Here is a 19,311-nt window from a genome sequence, read left to right as displayed (position 1 = left end):
GCGGGGCCGAGCCCGCGCCCCCCACTGGGTCCACGCGCGCGGGGCCGGGTCCCTCCTCTCCCTCCGCCGCGCCCGCTTCCCATCCCCCACCCTCACCTGCCTGCCCCGGTCCCGAGATCGAGGCCATCCTCAGGAACCCGCCAGCCAGGTCCCCATGGGGCTGGGTGGGGCGCGGGCGCTGGGCGCAGACTTTGCTGTAGCCAGGAGGACACACAGGAGGAGTCCGCTCCTCTGCGAAGGGCCCTTGGGTGAGAGAGTAAAGGGGTAGGAGACCCACGGGCTGCAGCATCTTCCCCCAACCCACGGGAGAGGGGACTGGCTCCCTGGCCCTGGTCTTAGGAAGACCAGATGGATAACTGGGGTCTTTCCCATGGGCCCCCACTGTGCTCTAGCTGCTCGTTCAGCAGGTTTTAGCCTCTGGCGGGGAGGGTCTGGTGGGAAGATAGGCGTTGGCCCCAGGAGCACCTGTTGAGGGAGGGGGCAGAGGCACCGTGGCGAGTGCCATTGGGAGTGTTGGTTTCCGTGTCTCTGCTCCTTGCCCACGGCCAGGGGCTGGCACTTCCAATGCCCTCCCTACTCCTGGGTCTCCCCAGCGCACTTGAAGCCCCTAGTCTGGACTCAAGGGCAGGGAGAGGCATCAGAGACCAGGAGTCGGGTGGGGGTGGTGCCTGGCTGCCCTGCTTCCCGCTGGGTCCCCTCCACAGACCCCAGCCCTGGGTGCAACAAGGTCCCTCTCCTCACGTTCCTACCAGGCTGGAAGTTCAGATGACTCCTAGGTTTCTGTCTAGAGCACTGAGGTATCTGCACTGACTGAGCATTTACAGCGCCAAGTGCTTTACCTGTATAGTGGCAGAGACTGTTGCCACCGTTCCTCAGATAATAAGCAACCCAGGTCCCTGCTACACCAACCCGGGGCACAGATGGTGCTGCCTGGCCCAGCCCCCCGGAACTCATTGATTCTGGTCTGGAGCTCTTTCTTCAGTCTTGCTGGGCACACGTGGGCAGAGCAGGTGTTGCCAGAGGCGCTACTCACTGTGTTCCAAGTCCATCACACTGTGCGTTCGACCCCAACCCCTTTCACCCGTCCCCCAGACTGCCCCTCTGTGTCATCCATTCCCCTCCTTTACTTCATCGCTGACATCAGCACCCAGACATGCTGCACTTTCTCCTAAAAAGCCAAACAGTGTTGACCCCGCCTCCCCTCCAGCTGCCTCACGTTACTGCTTCCTTTAGCAGCAAACTCGAGTTTTCCATCCTCTGCCTGCAACACCCTCCTCTCCCTCCCTCTGAGACCTGGCAGAATCGGCTCCCACCGGCACCTAAACTCAAGGTTGCCACTGACCTGTGGGCGGCAAGCCACCCAGGTGCCCAGGCAAGAGACCGAGGGCGTGAGCTGTTTCAGTATAATCAAATACATAACATAAGACATTTACTAGATCTAGATCATAGATATGATTATATATATCATTAATCATTAGTTTGCAGCAATTACTCTTTATTCTAATATTATAATAATCCTCGCTCTACAATCATACCCTAGGAAAAGCCAGGCCATAGATAGGAGCTGAAGGGACATGGTGGGAAGTGACCAGAAGACGAGAGTGTGAGCCTTCTGTTATGCCCAGGCAGGGCCACCAGAGGGCTCCTTGGTCTAGCGGTAACGCCAGCGTCTGGGAAGACACCCGTTACCAAATGGACCTAACCGACCATGGTCTAGCGGTAGCGTCAGTATCAAGGAAAAGCACCCACTACTTAGCAGACTGGGAAAGGGAGTCTCCCCTTCCCTGGGGGAGTTTAGAGAAGCCTCTAATCCACCTGTTGTGAAGGGCCTGACTGATGTCAGGCCTGCCCGCAGTTATCTGGAGGCCTAACCGTCTCCATGTGATGCTGTGCTTCAGTGGTCACGCTCCTGGTCCGCTTTTATGTTCCATCCTGTACACCTGGCTCTGCCTTTTAGATAACAGTAGTAAATTAGTGAAAGTACCAAAAGTCTCGGATATGTGGAAATCATGGCATAAGCTGTCTCTCTCCCTCCGCTTGCCTCGGCTGCCAGGCAGGGAAGGGCCCCCTGTCCAGTGGACACATGACACACGTGACCTTACCTATCAGTGGAGAGGGCTCACACTCCTTGCCCTGCCCCTTTGTCCTTTTTTCTTTTTTTTTTTTTTTTTTTTTGAGACGGAGTCTCGCTCTGTCGCCCAGGCTGGAGTGCAGTGGCCGGATCTCAGCTCACTGCAAGCTCCGCCTCCCGGGTTTGCGCCATTCTCCTGCCTCAGCCTCCTGAGTAGCTGGGACTACAGGCGCCCGCCACCTCGCCCGGCTATTTTTTCGTATTTTTTAGTAGAGACGGGGTTTCACTGTGTTCGCCAGGATGGTCTCGATCTCCTGACCTCGTGATCCGCCCGTCTCGGCCTCCCAAAGTGCTGGGATTACAGGCTTGAGCCACCGCGCCCGGCCGCCCCTTTGTCTTGTATCCAATAAATATCAGCGCAGCCTGGCATTCGGGGCCACTGCCAGTCTCCGCGTCTTAGTGGTAGTGGTCCCCCGGGCCCAGCTGTCTTTTATCTCTGTCTTGTGTCTTTATTTCTATAATCGCTCATCTCGGCACATGGGGAGGAAAACCCACCGACCCTGTGGGGCTGGACCCTACGCTGACCTCCATGCCAATCCCAAGGGCAAGTCTGATGCTGCTGTCAGCTCAATTCTGGTTTTTTAAGAGTCGCACTCTGTCACCCAGGCTGGAGTGCAGTGGTGCAATCTTGGCTCACTGCAACCTTTGCCTCATGGGCTCAAGCGATTCTCCTGCCTCAGCCACTGGAGTAGCTGGGATTACAGGTGCACCACCACGCCCAGCTAATTTTTTTTTTTTTTGTATTTTTAGTAGAGACGAGGTTTCGTCATGTTGACCAGGCTGGTCTCGAACTCCTGACCACAAGCGATTTGCCCGCCTCAGTTTCCCAAAGTGCTGGGATTACAGGCATGAGCCACTGTGCCCCACTTGGAGGTCCTTCTCCCTCCTGGTATTCCTCTTACCTCATAGGTCCCTCCTCTGTGACCTGTGAGCCTTAGGAGCCCAGGGCACCATCCTGCTGGGGTCCCTCCTCCCTCTGGGCTGGCTCCTTTGGTCTGCGTGTCAACAGCTCTGGAACACCAGGCTCAATCCAGAGCTGGTGTTTTTCTTGCACTAGAGTTCCACTGGCCTGGATGCCCCAAAAAAACAGACTCTGGCCTGGTGCGGTGGCTCACGCTTGTAATCCCAGCATCTTGGGAGGCTGAGGCGGGCGGATCATGAGGTCAGGAGTTCAAAACCAGCCTGGCCAACACAGTGAAACCCTGTCTCTACTAAAAACACAAAAATTAGTAGGGCATGGTGGCGGGCGCTTGTAATCCCAGCTGCTCGGAAGGCTGAGGCAGGAGAAATTGCTTGAACCCAGGAGATGGAGGTTGCATTGAGCCGAGATTGCTCCACCGCACTCCAGCCTGGGCGACAGAGCTAGACTCTGTCTCAACACAAAGAAAAAAAAAAAAAAAAGATTCTAAGGCAAAGTGAAGTTTTATTCAGGAGTGAAACTTTAAGGAAGACAGGGAAAAAGGCAAGGCGGGGAGGGGGCGGGGGGCAGGAGGGACAGCAGATACAGGTGGTATGTTCCTGAGCTGAACACAGCCTTACCAGAGAACCAGCTGGTTCCTGAGACACTCACGGGCCTTGGGAAAGGCCAGAGAGAAGCGCTGTGTCTGGGCGAGGAAGGGTCACCTTCTCTCCTGGCTGCCCCCCATCTCCCCTCTCTCATTTGTGCCACCTGGCCCCTCTGGGCAGCCTCTACAGAAGCCAGCAGCTCCAAAGGGCCAATCTGGTGGGGACATGTCAGCTTCCTCCACACAAGCCTGAGGAGGCCATGCCAAGGTGGGCCTGCGCCCAGGGAAAAGCTGAGACTCCTGGAGGATAGAGGTCCCTGGAGTTTTACGGCCACAGGACACTGTTGCTGGGCCACTCTGGCTGGGGAGGCTCAAAAGCTGGGTCCCAGTCACCCCTCAACTTGCTGCACTCACAGCCTTCTCCATCTGCGACACACACGGCAGCTCCCAGCAGTCTCCTCCGACTTCATCCTCACCCCATGAGTTCTCTGGCTCTCCCCTTAATGTACCCACATCTGCCCCTGCCGTGGGGTGGGTATTCCTCTCAGTGGTCACTTGGTGACTGCCCCGGCTTCCTCACCAGTCTTCCTGTTCCACCCTTCCCTGCCTCATCCCGGCTCAGCAGCCAGAGGACCCTTCAAAGCCACATCACTCCATGCCATCCCCTGGCTCCAAACCCACCAGGAACTTCCTGTCAGGGGAGCTGGGAGTAGAAGCCATGGCTCTGCTGGGGCCTTGGAGACCTCGTGCCGTCTGGCCACCCTGTACTCCTGGGGCCCCTGCATCAGCTACTCTGGCCTCCCCGCCCCAACCAATCAGCATCCTTGCTGTTCCCAGCTCATTCTCATGTAGGGATCTCTCTCCTCCTGAGGAACGAGGACCCCAGCAGGAAATGCAGCTGGGCACACAGGGATGGAACAAGCCCTGCCCACTGATATAAGCCCCAGCAGAAAACACACTGAAGCCAGGTCCTCAGTCACTTCAACGTTTCATTTGGGCTTCAAACTCTGAGGAAGCGGGCCCCACGAATCCCCTGTGGACAGGCATGGCACAACGCTGGCAGGCATGTGCCAGGCAGGGAGAGGGCAGGATGGCTGGTGGACCCTCAGAAAGACCCTGCCTGAGCTTTCCCTGTAGGGACTGAGCGGAGTGGAGAACTGAGCCCCCTAAAGTGAGCAGCACAGAGCCACGGGGGGCAGGGGCATGCCTGGCTGCATAGTGGGAAGGCAAAGGCCTGGCCTCCAGGAACAGGCACAGGGACGCCCAGCCAGGCCTGCTGTCTTCCTGTGTGAGGAGCGAGGCACCAGGGTATGCGGTGGGCAGGAAGCCACATCCTGAATGCCAAGGGGCAGCCCAGGCTGCTCCTGCCTCCCTCACCTGCAGTTCAGCTGCAGCTCCTTGGGGCCTCCACTGAGGAGGAGGCCAGTGGGTGCCTGCTGTGTGCACCTCCACTTCTGCTCCAAACCTAACAGGGGCAGGGCAGGTCCCCACGGGCAGTGTCCTGGGGACCACCCAACTGAGACACAACAGGCTCTGGCTCTGATGCACTTTAATGAGTGCCCTGCCCCTGTCCAACCAGGCCACTCCATAGGCGCCTGGCTCGCTGTCCCATGGGCTCTGGCTGACCACCCTCTAGTCACAGGAGCCATCCTTCCAGCCGTCGCGCCAGCGCTCATCCACTTTTGAGCAGTCGAAGTCAGGCTTGCCCAGCTTGCGGTTCACTTCATTGTGCAGGTGGCACAGCCACTGCGTGAAGCCTGCCCGAGTGCGGGTGTCTGGCTGGTTCCTGCACAGCCTGCATAGGGAGAGCATGTAAAGAATGGGAGGACGCAGCGGCTCCACTGCCCCTGCCAGTTCCCTGTCTGCTCCCAAGGAAAGACAACTGGGGCACTGCTGTGAGCTACACCTGGGAGTGCCCTTATGCTCCAAGGGACAGGAATTCCCAGAACAGGGCTGACCCTGCAGCTCCCGGGTGTGATGAACTCCCAGGGTTGCTCAAACACCCACCTGGAGAGCTTGGCAAACTCCAACGAGGCCTCAAGGCAAGACATCACAGCACAGACCTGGCAAATTTATAAGCTTCTAACACCCAGGAAGCGGCATCCAGCGTCTCTGGCCTCAGGCAGAGTGTGGCCTGGGTGGGGCTGGGCACAGCCTTGTAACTGAAAACTGGACTTGTTTCTTAGCACCTGAGGGAGGCCCTGGTGCCTCAGTTCAGCAAGAGACTTAATTCTAACTGCCCAGGCTTACAGCAACAATGGCAACTCTGCCCTAGACATCTGGTCTAGAAACACCCGCAAGGGCCAGTGCTGGCTCTTGGATGCCTCAGTGAGGAAGAGGTGGCTCTTGGGGGCAAAAGCAGTGGATTTCCAAGATTTTAAAACCAGCAGTCCTGCTCTAGAAGTCAGGCAAAGTGGAGCCCTCCCTAACTTGGGGGGAGCCGTCTTCAGTGCCAGACAAGGCAGGGAAGCCCTTCCTGGAGTCCTGTGGCTGTGGCAGGAGCAGTATTCAGCAGCAGATCCCAACAGTTTGGCTTTTGAGACAAGACGAGGAGGCTCAGATGGCCCCAGGCCTCACCTGTTGGAGGCCCCTGCTCCTCAGCAAACTTCTGCCACCTCTGCATCCGTTTCTCTATGTTCCCCGCTATTACGTCAGCCAGGAGCCCCAGGCCCAGGCTGCAGTGCAAAGCTCTGCTGCGTGCAAACACATCTTACCTTTCCCTTAGGTCTTCAGCACACTCCTCACAGGGGTAAAACTTAGAAAATAAATGTATGAAGTGGGCCATGTCTTGCTGCTGTTCTGGGGTGGGCAGGTCGGGGTAGTAGGCGGCCAGGGTGTGGAGAACAGCCCAGCTGTGGCGGCCCAGTTCCTCGCGATCCGGCGGGCAGTCCTCCCTAAACTTGGTGTCCCGCTGCGGAAGCAGGCCAACCAAGAGTGAGTTCATTCTCCGAACAGAAGCGCCCAAAGCTCCCCCTTCTACGGCCCAGCCGGTGGCCCACTGGACTCCGGCCAAAGCCCTGCAGACGATCCAACCCACGCGCGGATGAAGGCTGTAAGGCCGGGCTTACCCGGGGGCAAGGTTCAGGGACAGGCAACCCCGGGGAGCTCTGCCGGGGCACCTGGGCGGGGGCAGGGGCAGGGGCTGCGCGGGGCTGGGAGAAGTCGGGCAGGGATCTGCACCTTCTGCTGCGTCCGCATCCACGTCTTGAAGTCCACGCAGGCCCGGCACGGCCGCCTCCGGGAGGCGTCCACGGCGACAGGAGACTCGGAGGTCGGCGCCTGGGCTGGCGTCGGGGCCGAGGTGGCCGCGTCTCTCCGCCCCGCGCCGCGGCCCCGCGCGTCGGTCGCCAGGTCGTCCATCACCTCGGAGCGCGCGCCTCCCGGCAGGAAGAAGAGATTCCGGCCGTGGAAGCTGCCCCGCTCGCCGGGCGCCGCCATGTTGCCCGCGCAAGGCCTGCCGGGCCAGCTCGGCCTCCAGATGAGCCTCCAGGTCAGCTTCCAGGCCAGCGCTCAGCTACAGTAGCCGGAGGCGCGCGCCGTGCTCGCGGGGGCCGGGCCCGAGCTGGGGCTTGGGGCGGAGTTGGGGGCGGGGGCCGGCGCGCGGGCCCGTGTGGAGGCGGAGCCAGAGGCCGCGGGGCGGACCGGGGCGGGGCCGGGCCCGGGGCCAGGGGCAGGGACGGAGCTGGAGGGCCGGAGCCTGCTGGCACCCCGGGGCCTCGATCCGCGGCGCACGCCGTGGTTGCGCCGTCCGTGGCGGCGCTCTCGCTTCCTCCAGTAGAAGAGCAGTGTGTGGCGGAAGGTGCGCAGCGGAAGGTGCGCCGCGGGCGCGCTGTGGACCTGGGCTGACACTCAGGCAAAGTCCGTGTTGCGGCCCGCGACGCCCCCATCGCTCCGCTCTGAGTGTCCTGCGTGCCTGCGGCCAGGCTCTGTGCCCTCCGCTGAGGGGCGCGTCCCACCGGCTGGCTGCCCAGCGCCTTCTCAACGCGGGGCGGGCGTGACCGCACAGATTGCGGCGCGCGCTAGGGTTCTGGGCTGGTGTCACCGCCCTGGCGCCATGGCAACGGGCGCCTGGCAACGCAGGGCGGGGCGCGGCCGCAGAGGGCTGGCGCGTGCCTTGGGCTCCCCGGCGCCCCCCGCCAGCTGCCGCGGACCCTAGAACCTGGGGGGAGGGGTCGGGCTCCCAGTTGGAGCGGCCTCTGCGATTCCTCTGCCTCCTTGCGTTCATTTATCCATTCCGCTATTATTTGTGCAGTGACTGCTCTGTTCCAAGCGCTGTTCCAGGTGCTGGGCGGAGCAGGGAACACAGCTCTGTTCCCTGACCTCCTCTGTTCATAATTCAGTGGTCAAGATAGGAAAAAAAAACAAGGACTCACACTCATAAATGTTCACGTACAAACTGGTGGGTCCATGCAAGGGTGTGGTAAATCTGGAAGGCCTCCTTGAGACCTCCTCCTATCTGAAGGATGAGGAATCAGCTGAGGAGCGCCTTCGAGACCAAGCCCAAGGTGGCAGGGTCTTGGCATTTTGCAGGAACAAAAAGGCCAGTGGGACGCTAGGGAGGGTTGTAAGGTGGGAGGGGAGATCCAGGCACGGGCAGGGACCCACCAAGACTTAGTCAGCAGCTGCGGGGATTGGGAGTTTATTATGAGGGTAGGGGGAAGATGCTAGACAGTTTTGGGCAAGGCTACTCAATCTGATCCCATTTCAGTTTGCTGCAGATTCCTCTGGCTATCATATGGGGAGTGGATTTCTTTTCTTTTTTCTTTTTTTTTTTTGAGACAGGGTCTTGTTCCATTACCCAGGGTGGAGTGCAGTGGCACGATCTTGTTCATTATAGCTGCGACTGCTTAGTCTCAAGTGATCTCCCACCTCAGCCTCCCAAGTAGCTGGGACTACAGGCACACGCCACCACACCCAGTTAATATTTGTATTTTGCGGGGGCATAGATAGAGGTCTCAACATGTTGCCCAGACTGGTCTCGAACTCCTGAGCTCAAGCAGTCCCCCTGCCTCGGCCTCCCAAAGTGCTTGGATTACAGGTGTGTCTGTCCTTGGAGTGGATTTTGTAGGGGCAACTGAGGAGCATACGGATGGAGGGTGGGGTGGCTGTACTATTCAGGTAAGAAAAAAGGGTAGGGGAGGAAAAACTGGAAACCATGCAGGGCTGATGGAGTGTGGGGCAGGGCTGTCAGCTGGGGTGGGGAGGCAGCCTCAGAATCCCTCTAGGCTTCTGCTTTTGAATAAATCCTCCCCAGCTTCTCTCCTGTCTTCCAGGGGAGCAAGGTCTCCCCTGGGTTCACACGCTGGACCCCACCAGGTCAGCTAGGCCTTCAGCTGAGATCAGGGAGAAGGTGACAGCTGGCTGGGGGCACCCTGCAAATCAGCCCTATGTGAGCAGGTGTTCATTGCCCATGCCAGGACCAGGGACAGCTTGAGGGCCTCAGCCAGTGCTGATGGGACAGACACACAAAGGCCCTTTGTTGCAGCCAGGGCAGCTTCCTGGAGGGATGCCCCAGAGGCTGACCACTCCCTGAAGGGGCTGGAGTAGGGGCATCCCAACACAGAATTGGTGACCCCAGCACCAGGAAGAACCACTGTGTGCCAGGGTTGAATGTGGCTTCCGAAGCCTGAACTATAAGGAAGCAGCCAGAGAGGTGGGGCACCTGAGCGAGCCTCTGCCCAGGCCATGTTTGCAGTAAGTCATGGCAAATCATCAATTGAGAGGTGGTTCTCAAAACAGCCCTAGTGACCACTTCCCTGACCTCCACCCCCACCCAACAAGTGCCAGTGACTGCACAGATGGGCCCTCTTTCTCCTACCCCAAGTCTCCTCACTGCAGGGGAACCCCTGGGTTCAGCATGTGAGGTCTGCCCCTCCCCCAGCATGTACACAAAAGCTCACAATAATTACGCATTTAACACACATTTCCTTGCCTATTAGTTGGGGACATTAAGAGACCTTTCCTCCAGCATTAGGATTAAGTCAGACAAAACACTTAAAGCTTTCAGCACTGAGGCCTTGGTTCTGCACAGAAATCCCCAGGCTAGTTCAAAGACAGAGTTGTTGGGCGCACCCTAGCAGGGCAATTACCTCACAGAGCAGGGGAATCCAGAGAGGTGGGCAGGACAGGCAGCACTTTGATTAGCCCTGCCTTCTCCCTCCTCCAGTGGCCAGAGGCAGGCAGGAGGGCCCCAGGCAGCAGTTCCGCCTACCCTCCGCCCCTTCTTCAGTCTTGCACGCCTCCAGGGCTGGAAAGCTCATTCTTCTTCCTCCTAGCAGCTCTGCCTGGAAGTCCCCCAATCCCTGTGCTCCTGCCCCCAGATAGTGGACTTGGGAGACAGCAAGAAAGCTGCAAAGGACTAGGCTGGGGCGGCTCCACAAGGACCCCACAGGCTTGAGGCGTCGCCAGATTCTATCCCAGAGTCTTCTGGGTCCCCCAGAGCCCTCTCAAGCACAGGGAGGCAGAAGGGTCCTCACCCATTACAGGAGTCTGCAGCCTGGAGGCCACAGCCATGGCAGGCCCCCGATACCCAGTTTCAGTGCAAGGAGCAGCCCTGGTGCAGATCAAGAGGCTCCAAGTAAGACCTGGCTGGGTCCCTAGTGGCCCCAAGGCATAGGAAGGGGGTGCCTGGACCAACACCTCCAAGGCACTCCCAACTTTTTGTCCCCCAGACCTTTGCCTTCTGTGTGCGCTGGTCAGACGGCAGTGACACCTTCGTGCGCAGGAGTTGGGACGAATTCAGGCGGCTCAAGGTGAGTGACCCTGGGCCACCCTGATGCCACGGTGGCAGCTTCCCCACCCGGCTGCCTCCCACTGGACTGCCTCCCATCAGTGACTCCCACTGAAGGCCCTTCGTCCCCGTTGAAGCTCCCAGCCCCTGCCATCTGGGTGAGGGACCCCGCCCTCCCAAGGGTGCACAGTGGGCTCTGGAAGACCGATGCCCCCGTTCCTGCCCTTAGAAGACCCTCAAGGAGACCTTCCCGGTGGAGGCGGGCCTGCTGCGGAGATCTGACCGCGTTCTCCCAAAGCTTCTCGGTCAGGCCAGCCTGGGTATGGGGGCGGGGAAGGCGGTGGTTTGCCTGGGGCGCCAGGGACCAGTGAAGCCCAAAGCGGGGTATCACAGCACGTTTTTGTGGCGCCTTAAGATGCACCACTGTTGGCACACGGGGGGCGCACGAGCCGCGGCCTGGCGCGCCTGCAGCTGCTGGAAACCTATTCTCGGAGGCTGCTGGCGACTGCAGAGCGTGTGGCACGGAGCCCGGCGATCACTGGCTTCTTCGCACCGCAACCCGTGGACCTGGAGCCCGCGCTGCCACCCGGCAGGTGCCTGACTCGTCCCAAACTCCCAGCCTGCAGCGGCGTTTGGAGCTGGGAGAGGTGTAGGGTGGGGGGAACAGCCAGCGAATAGGGGCAGACACTGGGAGGCTGACGGTCTTGCCGGGTGGCGCCTCCGGTTTCACCTTCCCCATCCGCCTACCTCTCACTCGTGCGGGCTGCCCTTCCCAGCCGAGTGATCCTGCCCGCCCCAGAGGAGCCGCCTGTCTCGCGCACTGCGGGCCGCCTCTCCATCCACAGTCTGGAGACTCAGAGCCTGCGCTGCCTGCAGCCCTTCTGTACCCAGGATACGCAGAATCGGCCTTTTCAGGCGCGGGCCCAGGAGAGCCTGGACGTGCTGCTGCGGCACCCCTCAGGTAGGGCCCGCCAATAACCCAGGGATTTGTCCCTCTGCCCCTGGACCCGAGGGAGGCTCGAGATCTGAGTCCCTGCCCACTTTTTGCGCACAGGCTGGTGGCTGGTGGAGAACGAGGACCAGCAGATGGCCTGGTTTCCAGCGCCCTACCTGGAGGAGGCGGCCCCGGGCCGGGGCCGGGAGACAGGCCGGTCCCTAGGCAGCAGCGGTATGCGCCTAACCCCACCCCTCATGCCACCATTACGGCTTGACCGTGTGGCAAGACTGGGTCAGAAGCATCGCGGGCAGGGCGGCCCAGGAATCCGTGCTTGGTCTCCGCACCTAGAGGAAGCCCGGAATCGGTTTTAGAGCGGCCCCGCGGTCAGCAGACTCAAGCAAGGAGAATTTGAAGGGTGCAGGTGGGCCTTGGCCTATGCTGCCCCGCGGTGACTCCAAGCACCCACTCCCAGGTCCCCAGTTCTGTGCTTCCCGCGCCTACGAGAGCAACCGCGCAGATGAGCTGTCCGTGCCCGCGGGGGCGCGCGTGCGCGTGTTGGAAAAGTCAGACCGCGGCTGGTGGCTGTGCAGGTACGCGAGCGGGCGTGGGCGGGGGAGGCTAGCCGAGGCCGGCGGGGCCCTAACCACACCCCGCCCCTCGCAGGTATGGCGACCGGGAGGGCCTCCTCCCCGCGGTGCTGTTGCGACCGGAAGGGCTGGGCGCACTCCTGAGCGGAACGGGATTCCGTGGAGGAGACGACCCGGCCGGTGAGGCCCGGGGCTCCCGGGAAGCCTCCCAGGCCACCGCCCCTCCCCCCACCGTGCCCACCCGACCTTCGGCGGGCGCCATCCAGAGCCGCTGCTGCACCGTCACACGCAGGGCCCTGGAGCGGCGCCCAGGGCGCCAGGGCCCGTCTCGAGGGTGCGTGGACCCTGTGCCTGTGCCGCACCCTACTACGGAGCGGTGAGCGCCAGAATCCCGATGCGGGGATGGACCGCGCCATCCCAGGGCTGAGGAGGAGCGGGGAGGGCGGATCTCCCTGGTCAGCAGGACGGGAGGCGGGTATTTGCTGTTCCTCTGAGTAAAGCTTGTTCTGAATGACCCCCACCGTCTAAGCGTGCGGAGCCGCGGGCTGGATCTCTGCCATGCCAGGGTGCGGGATGGGCTTGGTAAGGCGGAGACCATCAGCTCCAGTGCCCTTCTGGCTGGCTAGGTAGGGTGTTGGCCAGGGTAGGGGCTGGACTGGAGTCCAGAGAGATAGGGCCGGCTAGGAGAGCGGCCTTTATGGGTTTTCCAGGGGTTCAGGATGGACTGGAGAGAGACCGGACCGGCTAGGGGAGCGCTTCTTTATGAGTTTCCCAGGGTGTGGGGGTGGCCGCCAGCACAGGCAGCTTCATGTTGTGCCACAGGAAGTCCAAGAAAGCGGCGGCCTGGAGTGTCCTGCTGAGCCGCTGAAAGTGCCGCTCTGGGGTTGGACAAGAAGGAGGTCAGGGGGGTGGTCCACACGCCCCCCAGGATCCCCCAACCCCAGGCTGTGCCCACGTACCAGTGTAGGGCAGCAGGGCCTCAAGCGCTGCCCGCACGCCTTCGTAGGCCAGCAGCTCCTCGGGGGCCTCGCGCCGCAGGAGCACACCCAGCACGGCCTGGGCTTCGTGGCAGTGCCGCGAGTTGGTGTTCCACGTGACACAGAAGCGCAGCAGGGCCTCTGTGGGCAACAGGACCCTCATCCTCTTGCCCAGTCAATCTGCCATGACTGGCCCTTGCCCGCCGGGCCACCCACCCTGACCGGCCCCCAACCTTTCTGGTCTCGCCGCAGTCGGAGCATGGTGGCTTCCAGCTTCTCGCAGGCCTCAGGGTCTCTCCGGATGGCTGTGGGAGGAGGGAAGGCTGAGCTGGGGAAAGCAGAGCCCAGTGGTCCGTAGACCCAGCCTCTTGCCCCTGGGTGAGCACTGACCCTGGATGACAGTCAGCACGGTGTGGGGCCGATCCAGGGAGATGGCCAGGCCCAGTGCCCGCAGGTACCGCTTCTCATGCAGCAGGTTGTCCAGCTCTTGCTGCCTGCGGGGAGGGGAAGAGAGGCCACTGAGGGCCGCTGGCAGAGCCATCGGAGTCAGCAGGCAGCAAGCCTGGTGCTCAGCCTCAGTTTCCCTACAGCACAGAGCAGGGTTGATGCCGGGAGGGGCGCCACTGCCCTGGTCTTACCTGACCACCTGCTCCTCTTGCCTGGCCTGCTCCTCTGCCTGCTCCGCCTCGGTCACATCCTGGGGTCAGACTGGGGTCAGATGGGGCCTCCACTCCACCCCGACTCTTCCCTGCCCTTGGGGCCCACAACCTTCCAGAGGATGACTCGAGAGTCGCTGGCCCCAGTGAGGGCGCGGTCATCCAGCCGGCTGCAGTGCAGCCCCCAGACCTTGTCCTCGTGGGCATCCAGCGTCCGCACACACTCGTTGTTCTTGATGGTCCAGAGCTTCACGAGGCCATCCGAGCCGCTGGGTTTGGGGTGGGGAGAGGCTCAGCGTCAGGCAGGTCACCCCGCCACCCCCCACCCCATCGCTGCCCTGCCCCAGACCACTCACCTGGACAGCAGCTGCGTGCCACGGCTCACAAAGGCCACCTTCAGCACAGAAGCATCGTGCCCCTCGAATGTCTGCAAAGAGGAGGGGGTAGGGCATGAGATGTCACCAGGGCGAGAGGTGGGGAGGGCCTGGATCGCCGCTTACCTTAAGACAGCTGAAGTCCTGGAGCGCCCAGAGCTTGATGGTGCCATCAGCTGAGGCTGTGGCCAGCACCTGGTCCATGGGAGAGAACTGGACGCACCAGAGGCCACGCCGGTGACCTGAGAAGACACCCAGCAGCTGGCACTGCGGCAGGGCCCAGAGCTTGGCCGTGCGGTCCTGTGAGCCTGTGGCCAGCAGCTTGTCGTTGGGGGCAATAGCCACGCTGTTGATGTCCTGGCAATGGGAGAAGGTGGTGGCTCAGCACCCACCCCCCGCCAGCAAGGGCTTGGCCACACCCCCACCCCCGTGGCTATGGAGTCACCTTATCATGGCAGCGCTGAGTGGTCTGGGCCTGCAGGAGGATGGGGCCGTTGTCTGGGGCTGTGTTCTTGGACAGCAGGGCTTTGGGAAGAGGCCACAGCTTCACAGTGCAGTCCTGGCTGCCTGTCACCAGGAAGGACTCCTTCAGCCTGTGGCCCAACAGGAGAGGAGGAGACACAGCTGAGCCCCGGCCAGTCCTGATGGCCAGCTCCCCACAGGGCCAGCCTGGGAGCCCACGGTCCAGACCATGGGGACCGTCCCAGCATGCGGGTTGGCCTGGGTCACCCTCAGGCACCTGTAGGATCACGCCCTGTGTACACTGTCCACCTGCAGCACCTGGTGACTCAGCCCCAGCCACAAGACCCCAGGCCTACATGCAGGGGTCACCTGTCCACCTGGGCCTCATGCAGAATCGTTCTCTCTGCCTAGTTCCCTTCCCCCTTTAACCACTTCGCCGGGGCTACTTCTGAGGACTGCCCTCGAGGCACGCAGGGATCTCCTGTCCTGTTCTGTTCCACATCTCTGGGCTGGAGCCTCAGAGCAAGCCAAAGCTGCCGCTGCCTCCCCAGCTCCCTGAGTGGCAGCCCCTGCTGGCAGGCCTGGGCCTCCACCTCCTTGACACCCCTGGGCCCAGCCCCGACTCACTACCTAGAGCAGCAGACGGTGCCCACGCTGTGTGTGTGACCGGAACCCTGAGCCACGCAGATCACCTGGCCAGCCTTGTTCATTCTCCAGATACGGACGCTCTGATCCTGGGGACAGGGAGTTGACGAGAGAGGCTGGTCCATGGGCCTACTGCGTGGCCTCCCCGCCTGGTGCCTCTGCCCCTACCTCTCAGGGTGCCTCACCTTGGCACAGCTGGCAAAGAGCCATCCCTTCCGGAACACATCCAGGGCCAGAACGATATCTGAGATGTTGTGGGGAGGTATAGGTCACACAGCAAGATGTGGGAAGGGAAGCAAGCAAGGGACCCAGGCAGGTCCCAGGGTGTCAGGTGGGCTGGCCCCACTCACCCGTGTGGCCATGGAGGATTTGGCAGGCTGACGTCTGCAGCTCAAACACTTTCAGGCAGGGGCTATTGGAGGCCACGATGACGTGGGAGTCCTCGGGGCCAAGAAACCGGACATCCAAGACCTCCTCACTGTAGCCAGCGAACTGCAGGGCGGCAGGGGGCAGGAGATAAGAGGAGGGCTGGTGCCCGCAGCCTCCAGACAGAGCAAGGGCAGGTGTGCACCTGTTTCTGCAGCCGCAGGGAACGAGCCTCATAGAGCAACAGGTTGTGGTCGGCGGTGGCGCTGAGGAGCAGGCCAGCGGTGCGGGCCAGGGTGCAGTGAGTCAGCTCCCGCCCGGGGCCCGGTGGCCGGGCCTGCGTGTACACACACTGCCCGGAAGCTGCCTCCCACACGCGCAGAATGCCTGTGTGGGTGGGGACAGGGCTGCTGAGACTCAGGTCCACAGGCCTTCCCCAGCCCCATACCGCTGCCCGTATCCCGGCCCAACACACCTTGGTCGCCGGCTGTCAGAAAGTACAGGCCTGAGGACTTCACACCCAGCTGGGACACTGGCTCCTCTGGCAATAGCACAGCGGCCTCCACGCTCTGGAGACGAACTGGGTCACAGGCTGCTGTCATGCCCCCTCCCCACCCAACTCAACCAGCCCTGGCCTCCAGGCATCCCCACCTCAAACACAGGCACGGTCTTTGTGGCCTGGCAGCTCTGAAGGTCCCAGATGACACAGATCTTGTCACGGCCGGAGCTGGGGCAGCAACAGCAACCTCAGGTCAAGTCTTAGCCTCGGCCCCCACTTTCCAAGCCTCCCCCTCGTACCAGGGCCCACTGCTGACCTAAGCATGGTGTGGCCGTCGGCGCTGAAGGTCAGTGAGGTGACAGCGCTGTAGTGGGCAGTCAGCACAGCCAGGCACGACCGGTCCTGCAGTGACCACACGCGGATGGCGGCATCCGCGGCTGAGGAGAAGAGCAGCAGGCGTGTAGGGTCCGGGTGGAAGGCCACTAGGCTGCGGGCGGATGGGATAGGATAGGTGAGCTGTGCAGTCTGGGCAGTGCCTCTGCCCTCCCCCTCCACCCCCCAACTCACTGCACAACACCGGGCGAGCCTCGGAAGTGGTGTGTCCCATAGTGCCGCACGATGTCCCAGATGCGCACGGCCCCGTCACAGCCACCTGCAGGGAAGCAAGGTGAGGGAGTGGAATGCCCAAAGCCCCTGCATCTGTGCCCGATACCCACCTGTGCTGCAGGGCCCTACCTGTGGCTAGCAGCGTGGAGGTGGGGTCGAAGGCCATGGTGGCCACGGGGGCTGTGTGTATCGCCTTCCACAGGCGGGTAACGCTGCCCTCTCGCCAGGCCCACTGAGCCAGCAGCAATGCCCGGCTGGCTGTCACCAGCACCTGGGGGAGGATACAGGTCAGCAGAGGGGCAGCAACACCCTGCTCACAGCTTCCTGGACTCAGTCTGGGAGGAGGCGCTGGGGCAGGTCCCCTCCAGGCCCCGCCCTGCGTACCTCATCATCAGGGCTGAGGTCAAAGGCAGTGATGTTCTCCTGGTCCTCCTAGGGGAAAGAGTGGTGTGCAGAGCACGGTGTGAGTGGGCTGCCCCCTCCACTTACCCCTCACCCACCCAGGCTACCCTCACCTGCTCCAGACTCCGCAGCACGACCCCCGAGGCCACCTCCAGAATGTTGACTCTGGTGCCACAGATGCAGAAGAGGTGCTGGCCAGTCTGGTCCAGCTGGGGACAGAGGGGTCTCAGCCAGGCAACATTCGTCACCCCCCACGGTCTCTGGCTGCCCGCCCCCCTGCCCTTCCCCAGGCTGGTACCTGTGCTTTTCCGCCCTTGTAGAAAGGTTCAATTTTACGCTCCACAGCATAGCTGGAAGGAGAGCAGGGGGCGAGTGAGCACCACCCACCCCTTCAGTCCCCAGGGCCCAGCCCTGTGTTGGGTGCTCCTCTTGAGGTGACCCCAATGTCCCCTGCCCTTGAGTTTCTGGGCAACAGCAGAGACGGCATGGGGTGGAACCAGCAGTACTACAGGGGGCTGTTGCTACCCCCGTCACTGAGAAGTGGAGACCTGGGCTGGTGATACTTGAGGCAGCAGGGGGTGGGCCTGTGTCAGGCAGAGTCAGCCCAACAGCCCAGGGTTCTCAGGGATTCCCCAGTGAGAGCCAGGGGGGTCCTTGGGGACACCCCTGCCGGCGGTGGGTGGCCAGGCCTGGGTAGCCAGCCCAGAGCACATCCTCCCAGTGTCTTCATCCCTAAGGTCTGGCATACTTCTTCCCCTCGCTGGCTTCTCCCTTCATCCCCAGGCTTGCCCAGAGCCCAGGTCTCATGAGCAGCTGTCATTTCTGTGACCTCACTCCTGCCCCTCCTCCTTCCCTCTCCATTGCCTCCACCTGGTCCAGGCCATCGCAGCCTCTGGTCAGCCACTCTGGCCTCTTCACTGGGCCCCCTACCTACCTCTTCTTTTTTTTCTTTCTTTTTTTTTTGAGACGGAGTCTCCATCTGTCACCCAGGCTGGAGTACAGTGGCGCGATCTCAGCTCACTGCAAGCTCCACCTCCTGGGTTCACACCATTCTGCCTCAGCCTCCCGAGTAACTGGGACTATAGGCAGCTGCCACCGCGCCCGGCTAGTTTTTTGTTTTTAGTAGAGATGGGGGTTTCACCATGGTCTCCATCTCCTGACCTCGTGATCCACCCACTTTAGCCTCCCAAATTGCTGGGATTACAAGTGTGAGCCAAATTGCTGGGATTATAGGCGTGAGCCACTGCTTCCGGCCTCCCCTACCTACCTCTTAACCCTGCTGCCAGGTACCTTTCAGAACATAACTGAAGATGTCACTGCCCTGCATCAACCCCTCCCTTCTGCCCACACACCTCCCAGACCTTGCCCAGAAGAGCTTCTGCCATCCTTGCCTCTACTTTCCTTCCCTCTCATGGCCCACAGTGCACCCCATTGCTCCTGTCCCAGCCTCTGGGACGGGTTTCCTATCTTCCCCCCGTTCCTTGCAGCCTGGGCTTCTCTTCCCAGATGTCAAGGTCTGGCTCACTGCGCTTCTGGAAGCCTGACTGCCAAAACGAAAGCAGCCCCTGAGCCCCCGCACCCAGTTGACCCTCCCACGGCGGTGCTGCCAGCCTGGGACCTTCCTTTACCAGTGCTTGGCACAACCAAAGCCCCATAGCTGCCAGTGGAAACGCTAATCCCGAGGCTGCGCTGCCAGGGCAGGGGCACCAGTACTGCTATTCGACAAAGGCTTGGGGAGTGACGGGGCACAGAACTCAGGGCCTCCTGGGCTTCTGCAGACCCGCCCCTCTCCCGCTGTCTACCTGCTCCCTGGAGAAGGGAGATCGCGGGTAAAACGTCCCCAGGCCGAGTGCTCAGAGGTGGTTCTTCGCCTCCCGCCGCCTCCCAGGACCAGCCCCGACCTAGGCTCAGCCCTCTCCTCCCCTCATCGGGACTTCTGGTCCCCACTCCACCCACAGCCGGCTTCTCGATGAGCCCACGCTGCTGCTCCAGGCGGCCAGGCTCCGATCGCCGTCCTCCCCGAGAGCAGTCGGGGCCGGCTCTCCCGCCTGGTATCACCGCAGCCTCCGCGACCCCGCGAGCCGGCGCACACATGGCCTGTCGCCTCCACGGACCAGAATGCGTGCCCGCTCCACGCGCACCTCCGCTAGGCCGGCTGCGAACCGAGCTCCCTCCCCGCGCGGCCCCAGCGCTCCGGGCTCACTTGGCCTTGAAGCGGCCCACTCCGGCCGCGGTCTCTGCCATGTTGCCGCCGCCGCCGCTCCAGCTGAAACCGGCTAGGGCCCCGGCAGCCGCCGCCGCGTGACAGAAGTTGGTACCGAACTCCTCACAGAACTCCACACTCCCGGCGCGCCGCGATGGCGTCACCGCGCGCGACCACTGTGACGTCCTCACCGGCGCGGCGCGCTTGGCGCCATCTTTGCTTCGGGCAGTG

The 19,311-nt window shown here is 61.8% G+C and overlaps 3 protein-coding genes across 12 annotated transcripts; 1 reads left to right on the top strand and 2 right to left on the bottom strand.

Moving 5' to 3' along the window:
• Nucleotides 1-8: 8 nt before the first annotated feature.
• On the bottom strand, nucleotides 9-7,088 carry GFER (growth factor, augmenter of liver regeneration). 3 transcript variants are annotated; one of them, XM_074028582.1, is made up of 4 exons: nucleotides 6,817-7,088; nucleotides 6,351-6,547; nucleotides 5,644-5,699; nucleotides 3,535-5,431 (listed from the first exon to the last, which is right to left on the bottom strand). In XM_074028582.1, exons 1-3 carry the CDS (start codon nucleotides 7,072-7,074, stop codon nucleotides 5,687-5,689), a joined length of 468 nt encoding a protein of 155 aa, XP_073884683.1. In that variant the 5' UTR covers nucleotides 7,075-7,088; the 3' UTR covers nucleotides 3,535-5,431; nucleotides 5,644-5,686. The 3 variants fall into 3 exon arrangements, with proteins under 3 accessions (XP_073884682.1, XP_073884683.1, XP_005590972.1); XM_074028581.1 differs by lacking the exons at nucleotides 3,535-5,431; nucleotides 5,644-5,699 and adding an exon at nucleotides 9-243; XM_005590915.4 differs by lacking the exon at nucleotides 5,644-5,699.
• On the top strand, nucleotides 6,768-12,405 carry NOXO1 (NADPH oxidase organizer 1). 6 transcript variants are annotated; one of them, XM_074028562.1, is made up of 9 exons: nucleotides 6,768-7,126; nucleotides 10,122-10,213; nucleotides 10,308-10,388; nucleotides 10,599-10,686; nucleotides 10,782-10,959; nucleotides 11,143-11,327; nucleotides 11,421-11,534; nucleotides 11,776-11,893; nucleotides 11,967-12,405. In XM_074028562.1, the coding sequence occupies exons 2-9, from the start codon at nucleotides 10,148-10,150 to the stop codon at nucleotides 12,268-12,270; spliced, it is 1,134 nt and encodes a 377-aa protein (XP_073884663.1). In that variant the 5' UTR covers nucleotides 6,768-7,126; nucleotides 10,122-10,147; the 3' UTR covers nucleotides 12,271-12,405. The 6 variants fall into 6 exon arrangements, 5 of the variants coding, with proteins under 5 accessions (XP_073884663.1, XP_073884664.1, XP_015298064.1 ...); XM_074028563.1 differs by having other exon boundaries at nucleotides 10,596-10,671; XM_015442578.4 differs by having other exon boundaries at nucleotides 10,596-10,686.
• A 228-nt stretch (nucleotides 12,406-12,633) lies between these two features.
• Nucleotides 12,634-19,242, bottom strand: TBL3 (transducin beta like 3). 3 transcript variants are annotated; one of them, XM_074028556.1, is made up of 22 exons: nucleotides 18,834-19,242; nucleotides 17,176-17,227; nucleotides 16,991-17,086; nucleotides 16,860-16,907; nucleotides 16,605-16,746; nucleotides 16,437-16,521; nucleotides 16,186-16,356; nucleotides 16,022-16,097; nucleotides 15,846-15,939; nucleotides 15,576-15,757; nucleotides 15,355-15,496; nucleotides 15,190-15,248; nucleotides 14,990-15,093; nucleotides 14,343-14,490; nucleotides 14,024-14,254; nucleotides 13,880-13,950; nucleotides 13,636-13,792; nucleotides 13,506-13,564; nucleotides 13,258-13,361; nucleotides 13,101-13,172; nucleotides 12,850-13,008; nucleotides 12,634-12,768 (listed from the first exon to the last, which is right to left on the bottom strand). In XM_074028556.1, the coding sequence occupies exons 5-22, from the start codon at nucleotides 16,639-16,641 to the stop codon at nucleotides 12,635-12,637; spliced, it is 2,085 nt and encodes a 694-aa protein (XP_073884657.1). In that variant the 5' UTR covers nucleotides 16,642-16,746; nucleotides 16,860-16,907; nucleotides 16,991-17,086; nucleotides 17,176-17,227; nucleotides 18,834-19,242; the 3' UTR covers nucleotide 12,634. The 3 variants fall into 3 exon arrangements, with proteins under 3 accessions (XP_073884657.1, XP_073884656.1, XP_005590971.3); XM_074028555.1 differs by having other exon boundaries at nucleotides 19,019-19,242; XM_005590914.5 differs by having other exon boundaries at nucleotides 19,081-19,242.
• Nucleotides 19,243-19,311: the final 69 nt, after the last annotated feature.

The sequence above is a fragment of the Macaca fascicularis genome, chromosome 20 (genome assembly GCF_037993035.2).
Source record: "Macaca fascicularis isolate 582-1 chromosome 20, T2T-MFA8v1.1".
NCBI lineage: Eukaryota > Metazoa > Chordata > Mammalia > Primates > Cercopithecidae > Macaca > Macaca fascicularis.
The sequence above is the reverse complement of the archived record's forward strand: the minus strand, read 5'-3'. Positions and strand labels throughout refer to the sequence as shown.

Bases quoted from the DNA above. Each gene is read 5' to 3' on its own strand.
- GFER (XM_005590915.4), bottom strand. From the start codon at position 7,074: ATGGCGGCGCCCGGCGAGCGGGGCAGCTTCCACGGCCGGAATCTCTTC. The intron at 6,548-6,816 runs GTGCAGATCCCT...CTGCTTCCGCAG, and splicing joins GGATGCGGACGCAGCAGAAG to CGGGACACCAAGTTTAGGGA. The intron at 5,432-6,350 runs GTAAGATGTGTT...CTCCCTATGCAG, and splicing joins GCTGAAGACCTAAGGGAAAG to GCTGTGCAGGAACCAGCCAG.
- NOXO1 (XM_015442578.4), top strand. From the start codon at position 10,148: ATGGCAGGCCCCCGATACCCAGTTTCAGTGCAAGGAGCAGCCCTGGTG. The intron at 11,328-11,420 runs GTAGGGCCCGCC...TTTTGCGCACAG, and splicing joins GCTGCTGCGGCACCCCTCAG to GCTGGTGGCTGGTGGAGAAC. The intron at 11,535-11,775 runs GTATGCGCCTAA...ACCCACTCCCAG, and splicing joins CCGGTCCCTAGGCAGCAGCG to GTCCCCAGTTCTGTGCTTCC.
- TBL3 (XM_005590914.5), bottom strand. From the start codon at position 19,121: ATGGCAGAGACCGCGGCCGGAGTGGGCCGCTTCAAGGCCAA. The intron at 17,228-19,080 runs GTGAGCCCGGAG...CTCTCCTTCCAG, and splicing joins GTGGGCCGCTTCAAGGCCAA to CTATGCTGTGGAGCGTAAAA. The intron at 13,951-14,023 runs GTAAGCGGCGAT...TCCTCTTTGCAG, and splicing joins AGGACTTCAGCTGTCTTAAG to ACATTCGAGGGGCACGATGC.